We start from the raw sequence: 16,421 nt of genomic DNA, 5'->3' as shown, positions 1-16,421 counted from the left end.
CTGTCAACATGTTCTGTGCTCTAGGCTTCTCCTTGTTTTTGAAAAAAAAAAAAAAAATGGAATTAAGCAGAGGTTTTCTCCTTTGGAGTTTTTGGTTGTCTGCTTGGTTTTGCTTGTTTGGTTTTTGTTTTTGTTTTTTGTTTTTTGTTTTTGTCTCTTGGTGGTCCTTCCTTGCTCCTTAGAATCCTCCCCTCCTTATCACTTCACCCTCAGCCCTGCTCAGGTACTTATTTCCTCTTCCCAAAGAATCCTGTTCTTATTCGACACTTATTTTTAAAGGCTTGACTATTGTCTGATTTTTTCTGCCCAAGGCTATGAGGTATTTTCACTTGAATTGAGGTCTCTGGAAAATGATTGTAAATATGTGAGTGCTCCTTGCTTACCACTCGGTCTTAAGCTCTTTACCCAGATGAACTCATTTAATCCTCCAAAGGCTCTTGTGCTGTAGGTACGATTCTGGTTTCCATTGTACAGGTGAGGAAGCTGAGGCAGGGAGGGACTAAAGAGATTGGGTGAGGTTGCTGAGTGGCCCTCGCCCCCGCCCCACAGACGTCTAGGCATTCTGGCACCACGGCCCCTGCCCTTGACCATATCACTGTATTCCCTCTCTGAAACTAAAAATCCTTTAAGAACTTAAAGGTGTGCCCTGGAATGCTGGAAAATGCCACTATGGCATGTTGACGGAGAGAAATTTTTGATCCTGGCATTCCTGAACTCATACTCTGTATATGAATGTCTGCTTACACAGTACCAGTGTGGGTTTTCTCAATGCCTTTATTTTTAACCTTCGAATGTTTTCCCCCGTAGGATTGCTCTCACGTCTGATGTGGCCCCTGTTTCACGTCACATCTAAAACTTCTCTGTTCCTCAGACTTAGAAAGGTAAGTGTGTCTCTGCGAGACCATCCGACTTCTGCCCGGCCAGCTCACCGTGGTCAGTGGTGAGTCTGTGTTCTCATTCGCTCTGAGTTAGAGCACACTCCAAAGCCTCCTGCCTCTTTCCCACTAGAAGTGGTTTTTATACAGTTGGTTTTTATTTATCATGACCTGCTCTACTAGAAACTTGGCGATGTTCCCTCCCTTACATTTTAAAAAGACATTTTAATAGTGTTTTATCTTACAAAAACAAACAAATACATACCAGGGGAAAAAAATTAGGGGTGTTACTAGAGCTACATTTAGTATGTTGCATGTATTGCAATTCAAAGTCTCTAAATCATGTCCCTAAAATCGTAATATGAGGTGATTCTCAATTTGCATATGTTCTGTCCAAATTCCCTAACGTTGTGAAATGTGTGTTAGGAAATAAGTGCCCCTAAATCCAGTGTTTATTTGAGGGAACTCGTGGTTGGCAGGAGTCTCAGTTTTTATCTCTTATCATTCTCCATACATCTGGAGATTATGATTTGTATGAAACACCTATTTCAAAACAGTAATTACTGCCTTAAATTTCACATTCAGCATTTTGGTTGCTCTCCCCCCGCAACGAGCAGTTTGTTCTCTGTTTAAACCCATTGCCTTCTTTACCCTAAAGCAACCCTCCCCCTGTTTTGCAGCTTTAGTGCTAACAGTGTTGCTTAACCATAACTCTTGGCTTCTCTCCAAACATTTTTTTTTTTACAAAATGTCCTTGACTGTAATATGCCATAATTTTTTTTAGTTTCAGTGTTCTTTGTAAGATTTCTTATATTTCATCTTACACTTGATTTTTTTTACCCCCTAAGCCTCTCACTAGATAAACTGCTTCCAAACTTATTTTTCTCTTGGGGCTCACTTCTACAAAAGCTATCCACAGTTAGTCTAGTTGGAAGGCCAAAGTGAAGAGGATATTAGATGTATGTGTGTGTGTTTAAATTCCTGTTCTCCAAATAATTCTAATTGAAGCTAGGCCACTTTCCCACCAACACATTCGAAAGGAGGATTCTAGCACTATCCAAAAATGCCAGAGTCACTTCTGTGTATCAGTCATTCAGGTAACTTTATAATAACAATAATACCCATTCATACCAGGCCCATTTTTAATTGTTTTCTTTAGTTAAGTATGGTGTTACCATTGAAAGCACAGCTAATAATAATTTATAAATCTTTCAAATATATGACATGTAAAACTTGAAGCATGCAGGAAATTAGAAATTTCTTTTACAAGGACATGTTAGGAAGTGGGATTGTATTATGATGATCCAAATGAAAGATTATTGAAGTGAATCAAAATTTATACTCTTTCTGCTGTTATATTCTGAAACAGCGTATTTAGTGTTTTCTAATTGTGAACTTAACCCAGTTTGTAAAATCGTTCTTGATACTTATTAACAGACCACATCTACTTTGTACATATACTTTAGACTCTGTACCAGTCATTGTGCTTCTGTTTGTACATATGTAATGTATAATCTTTTAACAGCTCTGCGAGGTAGAGAGATGTCCCCAGGAACAAGAGTTAGGACACTTGCCTGAGGTTGCATAGCTGGCGAGCAGCGGAGCCAGTCTTCACACCTAGAGCCACCCAACTCCTAAGCCAGTGCTCTCCCTCCCGTGCCACCCCACCTTCTGAGGTGGCACAGGCAGGCACACCTTGTTTTGTGGTGCTTCACGGGTGTTATGGTTCTTTCCAAATCGAAAGCAAGACCCTCCACCAGCACAAAGATTACAACTCTCTTTATTGCAATACCTGCTCTGTTGTGGTCTAGAATCTGACCCTCCGTATCTCCAAGGTATGCCTAATGGAACACTATCATTTGGTTAGCAGTTCAAAACTAAGGGTAGGAACACAACCTACTCTGGAGTAGAGTATGCTTCTCACATAATGGAAAATAAAATGTATTATCTTACCACTTCTAGGTAAGAAAAGTTACTAAGAAATATCATGAAAATTTCTTTACTTCCTGACTCCCTGAACAAACAAGTTGAAATGAAGGCAGTTGCAGGGGTAGAAGAGTTAGGGGTCATAATATAAGACAGTGTTAAATGTTATTATTAAAAGGCAGTAAATGAAGCACGTTTCTCAATGTGTTTAGAATAACGGTAGGAGTTATGCATGTTTACACTATAGCAAAATGCACTTTCATTGGGGAATAATTTAATCGATCCATGATGTGTCATTTCCCAAGATAAAGTTTTCCCTTTTGTTTGAGCATAGAATGAAGAGTGATCCATAAAACAGACACACACACACAACAACATGTAACTTAGAATCACATTAAGAAGATCATCGTTTTATGTTCTTTCCCTGTAATATTTCTCATTTGCCTTGTATATTCAACTCAAAGGGCGTAAGAGTGTTGTTCTTTCTGAATGAGGGAAGCTTTAAAACTCTCTGCAGACAGTTAATTTGATAAACTTCAGTGTTCAGTTATTGCATTTATTTTTTGTGCACTTTTTTCTCCTTCTTTTGCTTTTTGTGTCTGCCCCCCCCAAGGAAATTACCATTTCACTGATTTTAAGGTATAAAATGGATAAATCTAGGAACATAATCTATGCCTCTCCTATCTAAGGGCTCTTTCTATAACACAAGCCTGAACATACTGCTCTCCCATGTAAAACCTTTCAGCGATTCCGAGTATGTGGGATTCTGAGTATGCGGGACTCTTGGTTAATTTGACAGAAACTAATGGGACCATTGAAGAATTTCAAACAGCCGTATTTGGATTCTTCTGACACGCAAACAGGAGCACATTTGCGTGTTAGGAGAATCACTGTGACAGTAGGTTGTGTAAGATGAGGGAGAGCCAGTCCAAACAGACTGAGGAGCTAGTCTGGATCTTAGTCTTCAGTGTGTAGAGATGCCCCTTTTCATTGATCTAACTGGACTCCAAGCTCTTTACTCACTAGGCTGGTAGTAGGTTTAAAGGAAGCTACATGAAAATTGAGTTTTGGCTGATAGAGTGGGCTGGTCCTCCATTCTCCAGCTTACTACCTTCTTACCGTCCCCCACCCCACCAAGCTTAGGGGTGCCACAGATTGGAGAGTAGTGTCCCGTACATGGTTGCACATGTTAGGTGGTAGGAATTGGAGACGGGCCATGTGAGTGTTCATTAACTGCCTCCTTCTCCATCTTCCCCTCTGAGCCCCTCTGTCTGGTGTGAGGAGGGAAGCGAGTGTCAGCAGAGGCCAGACCCTAGTGAGACCAGAGTGGCCCCGAGTTGTGGTTGCTCTGGTTTTCCAAACCTCTGCTTGCCTGCCGAAAAATACCCAAAGCTGAGAGGGCACGTCCTGGCACACATTGCCTCTACCACAGGCCCTTGGTCCCTGGGCAGGCCCTGTTCTCCCAGGCCTGCCTTCCCTCTGGCTGTGTACCCACGTGCCAGGGCAGACTGAGCAGGGGCCTGTGCCACTGGAGACTGAGGCTCCCCGGTCGCTGATTCTTGGGCATCTGAAGTCCTTCCTGCCCCAGCTCTCTATTCCAAAGTCCTGAGTTCTGAATCATGGCTGCCAGATCTTGCATGCTCTCCAGTTTTCAGGAGGGCCCTGCTAGTCCCCATCCAGAAGCCTCAGACACTCAGCTGCAGAGCTGGAGTGGGGTTTGCTCAGAGGACATGACTGGCCTCCAAGTCTGGGCCCCTCAGACGTTTTGTGAGGTGCCACGAGTACCTGCCATTACTGCAACATCTGCGAGTCACCACATTTGTCACATGAGGGGTTTATAACCTCTCCCCCAGACCTCCTCACTAGCATTTCCATCTTCTGGAAAAATCCACAGCCCCACTGCCCACCCCAGCATGTCGCTGTGGCAGGCACATCTAAGCTCGGGAAGCAGGGCTGTCCTGTGACTCCGCACTAGCAGCACTGGCCTCGCTTTCCTCTTCCTATTTGACTTCCTCTGTCTGACGCCCCCACCCCCTTTTCCCCTTTGGTTTTTGAGCAATTCAGAGTTTAAGATAACTTTCTTTGCCTCTCCCTTTCTAGGTATTTGCATAGGAGTCAGAGGAGTTAATCTTGTGAGTAAACATTTAACATCTGCTCCTTCCCTTCCTTCTCTAGCTGCACCACTCCCCCCCCCCCCCCCCCACTCACCCCACACCCTCCAGGGCCCTAAAGCAGAGGCCGAGCACCAGCGTCTCTGCAGACTCCACACTCCTCCCCGCAGCGGGGTTGGTGGCGGAGTGGGGTGGGGGTGCTTCTTTGAAACGCAGTCTGGCTCCAGCCATGGCGACTGCAGCTAGTCTACAGCACAGGTGTGTACTAGCCTAAGAGCCTTAGCACCTGTTTAAGGCACCAGCCAGTCTGCATCTCCACAACTTGAAGTATGCAGGAAGTATCCTCTTTTTTTAGTCCCCACAACTACCTTAATTCACACTCTAGCCCCATTTGGCCACCCTTGAGGGAAATTTCATTGCAGTCATTTTTAGGTGTCTTCCCCTCCCTCATGGGTTATGTCCTAAAACCCAGAGATTTCCACGATACCTGGTATATGAGGGACTTGCCTCTGGCCCTTGGCATTTTCACAGCCGTGGTCTCTTGACGCCTCAGGGCCACCAATGGAAGCTGGGAATCCCTTGCTCAGGTCTGGCCTCCCGGAATGCACCCCATGCATGCCCTCCTGAGGCCTCTGTGCTGCCCCGGGAACCAGCACTGTGCAAGAGACCCGTTTGGGGGCTGACAGGTCTCCTTCTCCTTTCCACACCAGGGGCAGGGCGGAGGGGAAAGTGTCTTTTTCTCACTCCCTTCCCCACTCTCTCCTTCTCCCACCCTAGAAGTTGGGCAGAATCTCCTCACTGGGTTTAGATGTGAAAGACAGACTGCTTCTCCCATCACCCTGCGACCTATTTTAAGTGGGCTAGAAAGGAAAACTGTTGGAAGGCCGAAGGAAAGCTCCAGAGTTGTCCTTCCATACTGGTTTGGAGGCTGGCATGAAGATAAAACATCCCCCAGACCATGGTAACTGTAGACATTAGGAGAAGGAAAGAGATTTGAGATACTATAAGCTTGCAGATCTTGCAGCTTAGCTTAGTCAGAGAGAAAAATCTAGCATGACCCCAGACGTTCTGACTTTGGAGAGGTTAGGAAGTGACACGCGGTGAAGAGACTGATCTGTTACTAATGTGGACTCACAAATCACACACCCTGGATGTAACATCCGGCTCAGCTGGTGTGAGCATGGGCAGATTAGTGTAACTTCTGAGCCTCAGTTTCCCCCCAAGTAAAATGAGCTTAATACCTCCTATTCACACGGTGTTGAGGGCATTGAGTATAAAGTGATTAAAACGATAGTCATCACTTTGTGAGCATCCAGTAAATGTCAGCTGTTATTACATAGCTGGTGCCAGTGGCTAAACTCTAATTCTGGAAGAGGAGCCCGGAGTCTGGACTGAGCTGAGCTGTGTGGAGCCCCTGCTTTAGAACAGGGACCTTCACAAGGCACTGCGAGACACCAAGGCAAGAGGTAGGTAGGTGGATTTGTCTGGAATTTTAACGTTTAGGGTTAAAGGTAAATATTTGGGAGACCTGTGATCCCAAGGAATAGTTGACACTGAGTTATGAACAAAGTCCCCCAGGGATTGTGAGAAAAGGTAAAGAGCCAGGCGCCAGGCCCACAAATCATTCAAATTTCCAGTGACCCTTTGCAACGTGCTCCTCTGTGTTGTACGAGTATGAATGTCCCCCTTAGGGTCTTCACTGCAGAGGTATAATCTGATTGTTCACTGTGGTCCACCTCCGTGAGATAAGGTTTAGTTGTCCATGATCTGCCATATTGGATGGGCTCCTTTCCATTTGGAATTACGGACTTCGGGAAATAAAATTAAAAACCTTAGTTGAGAGGCTTTTCAAAAACAAACCTTGTACATCTTCAGCCTAGAGGAGTCTTTCACTGAAAACTAAGGCAGAATTCCCAGTGTTTGGGGCTGCCCAGTTGCTTCCCACTCAGACCATTAGAAACAAAGTCAGTCTGAAGAATATACGTAGCAAAATCAAGGGTAGCTAGAAGTGAATGAGCTGAAACTGGAGGGAAATCCCTTTGTTCAATTTGGTTTCATTGAATGCTCAGCAGGTGGCTAAACCAGTTCATTAATAGAAAAAAAGACATGTTCTTAAATGCTGCTCTCAGAAGCAAGTGCCTAGAAGAGCATATTGTGATGACCAAAACTGCATTGTAGAAATCATACGCTCTAGACTCATGAAACTTTAGTTTGTGTCATCAGCGAAGACACATATCATTTACCCCCAAATATTTTCCCATTTATGTGTAACAATGGACTGGAATTGATCTGTCTGCCATGTGCCACTCCCCGCTCCTAGAAAAATGTGATTTTTCTCTCACTGCTCTGGAGCTCAGAAACATCTGTATTTAGGAATGTTGGATGTTATAGGACCATTTTTGGCCATGTACTTTTTTTTTATGTAATTGACATATTAAAACCTTTCCTGTGGTTTTGAAATCTAAGTTCAGACCTGAAATGCAGTCTGCAAGTAGCATCCTGTCAAACTTAGATGTGTTCTTTTTCTGAACTGTCTCTCCTCTGCCGTATTAAATTGTCCTCTACTGCACAGGATTATCCCCCAGGGCCGTGCGTGCTTTCAGGTTCTCTGTGGCATTGTTAACTATTTAAGCATTAGACCGGTGCAGAGATGGCAGGTGGGAAAGGCCAGGGACTTGATCTCCTCCCGGCCAGGGTTCTCCTCTTTCACTAGTGCTGCTTACATTGAACAGCTTAAGAATAAGCTCCTGTGTGAGCCCTCGGAGGCCAAGGAGTATTGTTGAATTCAGAAAGGAATCTCTTTCTTTTAGTGATAATTTGAATATTTTGACAATGGAGCTAAGCTACTCCACTGCCTGGTTTGCGTACCGCGTGTCATGTGCATGCTTTCTAGTGGGGCAGAAGAGAGCCTCCGCCTCTGAGTTCCTACGTTGGCATTGTCTGTTGGTGAGATGGGTAGGGAGCAAAGGAAGAATCATCCAGGAGAATTTCACTCTCTTGCTTTAATGTTTTCCAAAGCCTTTAAAAAGGAATTAATCCAGGCCTTTGGAGACCATGATAAATGTGGAGTATTTCGAGAAGAGAGATGGACCATGAAGATGATTTGTGAAGTGTTTATACATGCAAAGTGAGGAATACATTTAAAACAAATTCTCTGGATGATTCAGACAAAGAACCTACTCACCTCCAGTTTTTTCCTGAATTCAAGACAGGTTATTTTAAAGATTTAGTTGTCTAAAATGGCCCTGATTTTTCCATTTTTAACTTAAAATGATGTTCTTATCCAAAATAAACAGATATAGCTTTTTTTGATCAAATTAAGAAAAGAGGCAACCAAGTGAAAAAATTACTTAGGTGAGCTATAATTGGCTTTATTTCTTAATATATTTATCTTTGTACTGGCTAAGAAAACCTTGAAAAGCTTTTCACCTAAAAGGATCAACTGGTTGGAATAGTCTTAGTTGGAAGAAGCCAAGCTTTAAAATTAATTGGTGAACAGAGATGCTGGTTTCTGAATGCTCCCCAGGGATCTGTAGTGCAAAGCCGGCTGCAGACTTGGCCCCAGAGCCTTGGTAAAAACATAAACCTCAGGTCCCCAGCGATGCCACGTCAGCCTGTGCCAGAGATTGCCCTGGCATTCTAACGCCTGGCCAGGTTTAGTAAACCACTGGATGGTCTGTTCAACTGGGAGCCTTCAGCCTTTCCACCCTGCACATTTGCTAAATCTGTACATTTATACAAAGCTGTTGTTGAATATGAATGCCTACTAGTTTTACTGACGTTTTCAATTCATAATTTGTTTCAGGTTTGTTATTGCCTGGATTTGCATACCTGTTTTATGGTATTCTAATACTGTTGATTTTTTAAAAATACTGTTTCCTCTGACTGCTATTTTGAATATTTTATGTAAGCAATTGCATGGGTTTTTTTTTCTTTCTACTTGCAGAAAGCAGGGGAAAATTTCAGGGTTTTTCTAATCTAGTTGCAAGTAGGACAAAGGATATAATAGAAATACTTAAAGGTCGTCTTGGGCAAGATTATAAGAAATACTGAAAATCTTCTAAGTTACAACATTACGAACTTTATGACACCTTTTAAGTATAGCAGATGATCCACATGTTTTAAGACTCTTACCATTTGGTATTTCTGAGATATTTTAAAATTAAGGGTGGTAGGCCTATTGAGGTATTATACTACAGGGTTTTGAAGTTTAAAACTGATCTCCCGCTTAGTGAAATGCATGGAAGAGTAGTAGAAAATCTCTCTGCACGATATCAGTTGAGTGTAGGCTCTTGAGGTGAAGCTCCAGTTGCAGCATGGGGGGTGGGGGGGGGGATGTTTTTCTAGCTTCACTCACTGAAGACGTGCAAGATCTCTTCTTACAGGTTTGAATCCTCAACCAGACACCTGCGAGGACCCCGTGACCACCTGAACACTGACGTTTCCCGTCACCCAGTAGGTATGCAAGCGGTGGTCGCTGTTTGAAATTGTTTCTGGCACAATAACTGTTTGGACACACAATAGAATAAGTCAAGGATGTGCAGGAGGTTCAAAGTACTTCAAAAAGGTTCTAGGAGAGAATAAAAGTACATTTCCCCCTCACACTGCAAAAATAGCTTACAATAGAATTTTTAATCTTTTCTTTTTTAAAAAAGCATTCCTACACCTTGCATTTTTCAGGGACTCAGAGGATGCGATTAGCAACTTTTCATATCCTCTGCTGTTCCCCCTCCACGGCCCCCATAGTATCTGCAGATCTATGGAATTTTCTGCTCACAGCCCTGTCAGTGCAGAAGCTTTAATGCTGCCTTGACTCCACTCCTAACTTGTGTACATAAGAGGACGTGTAAAGGTTACCCTCCCCTTTGTGGAAGATGTTGACTGATAAGCCTGAAGAAGATTCTGGTCACATACCGATAGCACTAGGGAATCCAGCTACAGACTCTGAAGCTTTATTTGGAAACACCATAGTGGAAGCTACTGCTGAAGTCCGCTGTCCATGCGGGCACCTCAGCCTGGGGGTGGCCAGGTGCAAGTGGAGAGAGCGCAGCTTAGCTCGGAACACCTGGGTTTGGCCTCCGGTCACTATCGTGGTCATCAGTAATGATGATAATGGAAGTGAACACTTTGGGGCCACTCACCATGCACCAGATGCTTTGCTTAGTACAGTTCATTATTCTCAGTATCATATTCCTCAGTGCCTGTGAGTAGAGAACGTAAGTTTCTGGACCTCAGTTTCCTCATCTGTCAGAGAGAAGTGAAAATGCTTGTCTGCCTCTCTCAAAGGGCTGGCAGATGGAAATTAGGAGACAAAATAGTATGAGAGGGCTTTTATGAGTTAAAGGAAATATATTATTGTTTTACTAAATACTACTTTGAATCTCTTTCAAATATAATGTTCTTACTAAATTATATTTGGATTTATCAGCTAAGAGATTGAAGTTCATCCCAATCTGCTCGTATATCTGCTAGCAACCGAGAAAGGCACTAGCAGTTCTGATTAGGTGAAGCAGGGGTGGTCTTGCCATTGTATCTTCCGTTTACCACGTGAGTGGCATTAGAAGCCTGGGCATGATAACTAGTAAGATCCTGAACTGCGTCTGCCCAGTAGTTGGTGGTGAGTCCCTGGGCTGAAGACAGGGGGTGGCTAGCACACTAGGCAGTAGACACAGGAACAGAGTGGGACAAGCCCAGGCAGGAGGGCCAGTACAGTCGCTAGGTGAGCAGGAAAGGAGCTCAGCTTGAGACATCGCTATAGGCTACTGGGAAGGAGCAGCAAGCATGCGGCAGCGGGAAATTGGGGCTTATTGTAAGCAAGGTGCCCGGCCTCTGGGGCGACTGGAGCACAGACCAGCACATTGAAGCCGCCTGCGGATGGGCTGTGGTATGGACCACACATGTGGATTGTGAGGACAGCTACTTAGAGAGTGTGCATTCCTCCCCATTGAACTGGGTATAATTGCAATGGTTTGTTAAACAAACAAAGGACCCAAAGCTGTGAATGGGGGAGAGAAAAGACTTAAGGTGAAAAGGAGAGGCGGCCCTGCTTGCTAATGTTCCACTCCTTTTAAGCTTTCTCCCCCATTTCCTTGACATTCCTTTCTCCCTTTCAGAGAAGCCAGTGCAGGGGCTTGAAAAAGTTGCCTTGTCTCTCTCATGTCACTTCCTTTTGAGATGGAAACCTGATGAAATGTTTATCATCTTCAAAAGAAAAAAAATGAAACCCTGGGGTCATCCTAAATGATAAATATTTATATTTATATCCTGAGTATAAATCTTTGTATATTTCAAATTAAGTATTTCTGGATGAGCGATTTGCTTTGTATCATTTAAACTTGCGGAGGTGACATGGGAAGGCAGAGAGAAAATTTGCACGGAAGCGTCCTGTAGTACAGTGTCTCATAAATAAGGCACACGGTCTCTGAGCTGCGCTTCTGCAGGAGGGGACTGGGCCTGGGACCCGGGCAGCAATTCCACTTTCCTTTCTTAACTGGACACAGTCTCTAGTAAAGTGAGTTCTGGATGCTCATCCATTGCAAATGCTTGAAAAACAATAGTGCTGAGTTGTCCTTTAAAACTGCCAATTACATTTGTGTCCATTTGGGTAATCAGATTTGGTCTCAGGCTCATCTTGTGTCAAAAAGACCATTTAGTGTTTCAGAGCAGTACTTTTAAGTCGGCCGTGCCCTGGGGTAATGAAGCTATCCATGGGGGACGAGGGATAAGTGATTACTTGGAACTGCTTTCTTGTGTACAGCAATCTGTTGATGAAATGTCCTCACTTTCACTGCCTCCCAGTTCCCCATAGGATAGCCCCAGATCCTCTCCTGGTGTGTGGGACCCTTTGTGCTCAGGGCGCGGCCCCCACCCCAGGCCCCCTGTACTCGCACCTGCACTCCAACCAGGAACCCCTGTCCCTGCTGCCCTCTGCTGCTTCCTGCCTCTGAGCTTTCCCGTGTTCTTCCGTCTGCAGAAAATACACTGCCTTCCTGTGGTCCACCTGGCACACTCCTAGACTCAGCCCAGGGACTCATCATCAAAACTTAGAAAGTACAGATATTCAAAAAGGAAAAATAAAGAAAAGTTATCTCTTACTCCACGCCCCCCCCACCCAGAGATACTTTGTTGACCGCATTGTTATCTGTACTTTAAACCTTTTTCTGTTTATTTAGAGATGTTGTTTTAGAATTGCACAGTCCACCCAAGTCTTGAGCATCCCTTCCAGATCTTTCATAATTTTTAAGTTTCCGTCGAGAGATGTTTGACTCATGAATCTGGCTTCCTGTCCCCAGTGTGACTAGTCTGCTTTTCTTGTTTCTTTTCTCAGTTGAGCCTTTACCCTCACACACTTCCTGGGAAGGACCCAGGCTTTTCTTTTCCCTGGAATGGTAACCGTATTAGGACAATGGGCCCTGCCGCTAATTAGGTAGTTTTGGTTCCTCCGTGCCCTACTCTTAAAGTCCCAGGAAAAGAGATCAGGGCTGTCAGCTATAGAAGCCTACCCTAAAAAGGGCCTAAAGGATTTGTTGGGAGGGAGGAGGGGGATCTATTTTCAGCTGTCACAAAGGAATAGTCCCCATCACTGACTTTAATGACTAGAAAATCTTCTCTTAATACCAAAGGCTCTTGTCTGGATTTCAGGACGGCTCTCTGCCCCTCACCCCCACTGTGCTACCTAGAGTTCATTAATAGTCTCCTTACAGCAAGGTCCGCTCCATTTCCGCAGCAGAACCAATCCTGGACCTCACACATGCCTCTCTGGGTGCACATACCTCTTTTGCTTGTTTGTAGACACTTGATATTTCTTCCTAAATGTTTATATTTAAAAATACAGTGCATGTGATAGGGAGAGGAGGCCGGCGGAAGATTTAAGAACCTGTGAAGATGCATCCTGCCCTCCTTTCTGCCGGGTGGGGATTCATGTGGACCGACCCACCCTGTAGTGCTTTGGCCCTGTCTGGGGACTGCCCAGCGGTGCAGAGCCCCTGCTCCCGCTAAATGCAGGCAAGGGAAGGGACCTGGGTGCTCTTTAAGAGAAAGCACCCTCGTGGGGACAGATCCTGGCTCAGGCATCCTTTCCCTTTGGGAGTGTAGCTTCTCTCAGTCTTCTGTGACTCTGTGAGGCTCGCATTCCTGGGCCTCTGTCTTTTCCATTGCTTCCTCGTGCTTCCCCACCCACCATCCCCCAATCCCAGCTGAGATAGCTCTGTGGGCATCCTCTACCTGCTTCTCCCTCTTCTCCCCCACCTTCCTCCCCTCTCCTCTTTGTAGACTGGAGTGGCCAGCCTCAACTATTAAAAAGGTTAGGTCTTATCTTCAGTTCACTGAATATATTATAGCAAAGACAGGCTCCCGCCTGTAAAGAGCCTACCTTCTTTTAATCGAGTGGGTGATCGAGCAGGGATTTTGAGCTATTAGGGTCTTGTTTTATACAATCACCAGTTAGAATTATTTTGTGGCATCTTACCACTTTTTTTTAGTGCAAACTTAATTCTCATTTTGCTTATTTTTATCACCATGGACTTGTCACTACACTGTCTTCCCCAAGAGGAACTGGGGGAATTTAGAGACAGAAGACTTCTTCTGTCCTTGGTGCCCCTGAGAATGGCATGTCCCCGCAAGCCTGCTGCCGCCCTGTTCCACAGTACAGAATAGATATCCCAAGGGAAGCTCCTACTAGCTGCAGCCTGCCAACTGCCGCCTGCCATGAAAAAACCAAATTCCTCCCCCCACCTTCCTGGGACAAGCCACTTTACCACACCAGTCTGGGTTGATCGTATGAGCTTCCCAACAGGATTGGAGGCCACCCATGTAGAGCTCAGTAATTTATAAAGTCACTTACAGAAGCAAGAGTCACAATGGCATCTACTTCCCTGAAGCCAAAGAGCCTAAGCATCTCTGCTCTGTTCGGCGTGAAGAGCGCCTCAGCCCCTCTTTCACGCCATGGGTTCCCTTGCTGAACACCCTTTAGCACCGTTAAACTCGGCATATCCCAGACAGAACTCGGAACCCCAGTAAGTTCCGGGCGGAACTTTGCTCCATTTGTCTTTGGGGACTCGTCCTTCCTTTCCCTGTCTGCCACCCCTGCCACCTCTTTTCCCTAACCTAGCCTAAGTTCTAATCTAACTACTCTTGTTAACTGTCATTTCAGCCTGCCCGCTCTTCCTTTTCAGGCAACTGTTATCTCTCCTGAAAAAGGGCAGAAGCCGAAATGGTCTCACCACCCCTGGTCCCACCTCTCTCCAGCATGTCTTACACATCCCCGCCGTAATTATCGATCAGAAGTATAATCGGACAAGTCTGTTGCTTATAATGGGTTCCTGCTGCCTGGCTCCCCGGTCCTCAGACTGGGGTTGTGCTTGCCCTTGTGCTTTGGCTCCTCTCAGTCTTCTGTGGTTCTCTGAGGCATCGATGTCCGTGCTCACGCCTTTCCCGTTGCTTCTCATTCCCTTGACACAGTGTGCTGTTGGCGTTCTCTGCCCCGTTCTGCCTCTTCTCCCGCCACCTGCCTCGTTCCACCTCCACGTAAACTCCGAATTGGTGGCTAGCCTCGATTGCATAGGTTAGTCATCTCCTAAATGATTACAGCAGAAAAGCCCGCCTTCTCCCAGTGGGATGGAGCCACTCGTCACGGACCCTTCGTGACTGGTGTTTGCCTCTCCCCCCAGCCTGCCTGCCCACAGTGCCCCCATATTTGAGTCCTGTTTCAGGTCTACCGAACTACAGATGGTCAAGTGCCCTGTGTTGGTGCACTCCTTTGGCCTGAAATAAACCACTTCTCCCGTAGACGCCAGATGAACTTGCAGGCTCAGCTTTAACTTTGGCTTCTCCTTGAAACCTCTGTGTCTCAAGCAAGAGGTGGTCACCTGTTACACAACTAACCATATTCCTTACCCATCCTAAGAGTTAATAATTATTTTTACCTTTTTTATGCATATATCTTTATAGAGCAATTTAATTGAACCCTATCTGTAAATTCCTAAGGAAGAGCATCTTTGAAGACACACGTTCTGTCCATGACTCCAGTCTTAGGAACGGCCTCTTTCCCTTAGTTGGTTTTGCCTAACTTTCTATTTTTGCCTATCTGGTTGGTTTAAAGATTGAATTTTATTGCAGTGTGTTTGTTTGGGAGGTGGTGGGGGTATTGAGAAATAAAACACAGAATGTCAAATGTAGTAAGTGTACGACAAAAGGGAAGAAAGCAGGGAAAGGGGGTGTGAGGAGTGCCAGGGGCGGGAGTGGGGTTGGTCTGGGATTGAATGGGCTAATGAGGATTGGAGTTCTGCCAGCCAAGTACAATGCAGAGGGAAGGCTACAGACTAGAAAGTACAAGGGCTGTGATTTTAATGATGGACCAAGAAATCTGTCTCTCTCTAGGATGTTAATGATAGTTGTTTTTGAAGTTTTGTTCTCCATAGAGTCTTTTTTATTTTCTCCTTTATCCTAGTTGCTTTTTTGTATTTGTTCTGTGTCAGTTTTTCTTCTGAGTTCTGGTGATCCCCGGCTGCCTACTGATTTATGAGAGTAGAGCCAGGAAAAAGCCGATTTAAGCTTTGTGTACTCAGACAGGGCGTGTCAACAAGGGCTGTGGCGCAGGGTCATGCAGGTAGACCCTGGGGACTGCTGCTGGTCCTGGGCATCAGCTCTTTTCTCTCGGGCTAATCGGCTTCCCCAGAAAAGACCCTGCGGTCCCCTGCCTTGGAGGGCACAGCCCTGGCAGCCGAACGGGGGAAGCATGCAAACCTCCACCTGACCCACCCTGCGTCCGCATCGTGCCCCACCTTGGGCCTCCCCTAGGAGCGGGTTTGCGGGCGGACTGCTTCACCACCAGACTGTCGGCCCCTCTGTGTCCATGCCTACTCCTGCCCCCGCTTCCAGAGGTACCCGGTGCCCAGATTTCTGAGGCTTTGATGGGCTCTCCAGGGTCAATCCAGTTGCTGCATAGCTCTTCACTGCCTGCTTAGAATCCAGCCTTCTTGGGACTGCTAAATCAGAGTGTTGCTCCATTACCTGCTCTCCAGCGCCTGGAATTGTGTTGCAGGTACCTCCACTCCTGTTACCTCAGGCTGTGTTTTCAAAAAATCTCACTGATACTGTTTTGAAAGATTCAGGAGAGGCTGGAGCTACATACTTTTATTCAATTTGCCAACTTTAACTCACAGATATTACTCACACTGTTTGTAAATAGAGCTTTCTATTCTCTGTGCTTTTTCAGTTCTCTAAGTTCAGTGCCTATATTTGATGTCCCAAAGCTGTAGTGTAATCAGTGAGACAACTTCCTTAGTAATTTTCTCTCTGAATATTAGATAAATAATTCCCTTTGGTTTCCTTGCTTATTTCAAGCCTTATTTTCTGAGAAAATAAGAGTGCAGCCACTGGATTAGTTAACAAAATGAGATCTTTCATGGTCACAGTTAAAAGAGTTAGCAGGAAGCAAACTTTCAGCAGGCTGTGTGGGGAACACAGGTTGTGAGGTGTGGGGCAGGCTCCCCAGAGCAAAACAGAAGGG

At 45.3% G+C, this 16,421-nt stretch overlaps 1 protein-coding gene across 14 annotated transcripts in view; it reads left to right on the top strand.

The window, feature by feature from the left end:
- The window catches only part of PLAGL1 (PLAG1 like zinc finger 1), a 58,693-nt gene that overhangs the window by 29,754 nt on the left and 12,518 nt on the right, over positions 1-16,421 (top strand). For 3 of the 14 annotated variants that reach the window (XR_006786167.1, XM_045843655.1, XM_045843647.1), the window contains 4 exons: positions 808-881; positions 4,902-4,933; positions 6,253-6,378; positions 9,298-9,371. Coding sequence is in view for 1 of the 14 variants with exons in the window: in XM_045843645.1 (XP_045699601.1) it covers positions 8,817-8,818; positions 9,298-9,367 (72 nt within the window). In the remaining 13 variants the exon portion in view is untranslated. The other 11 variants (XR_006786168.1, XM_045843648.1, XR_006786169.1 and 8 more) reach the window with 9 other exon arrangements.

Source organism: Phyllostomus hastatus, unplaced genomic scaffold, assembly GCF_019186645.2.
Source record: "Phyllostomus hastatus isolate PE091 unplaced genomic scaffold, TTU_PhHast_1.1 phas_contig_40, whole genome shotgun sequence".
Classification (NCBI taxonomy): Eukaryota; Metazoa; Chordata; class Mammalia; order Chiroptera; family Phyllostomidae; genus Phyllostomus; species Phyllostomus hastatus.
This window is presented reverse-complemented; position numbering and strand designations above follow the sequence as displayed.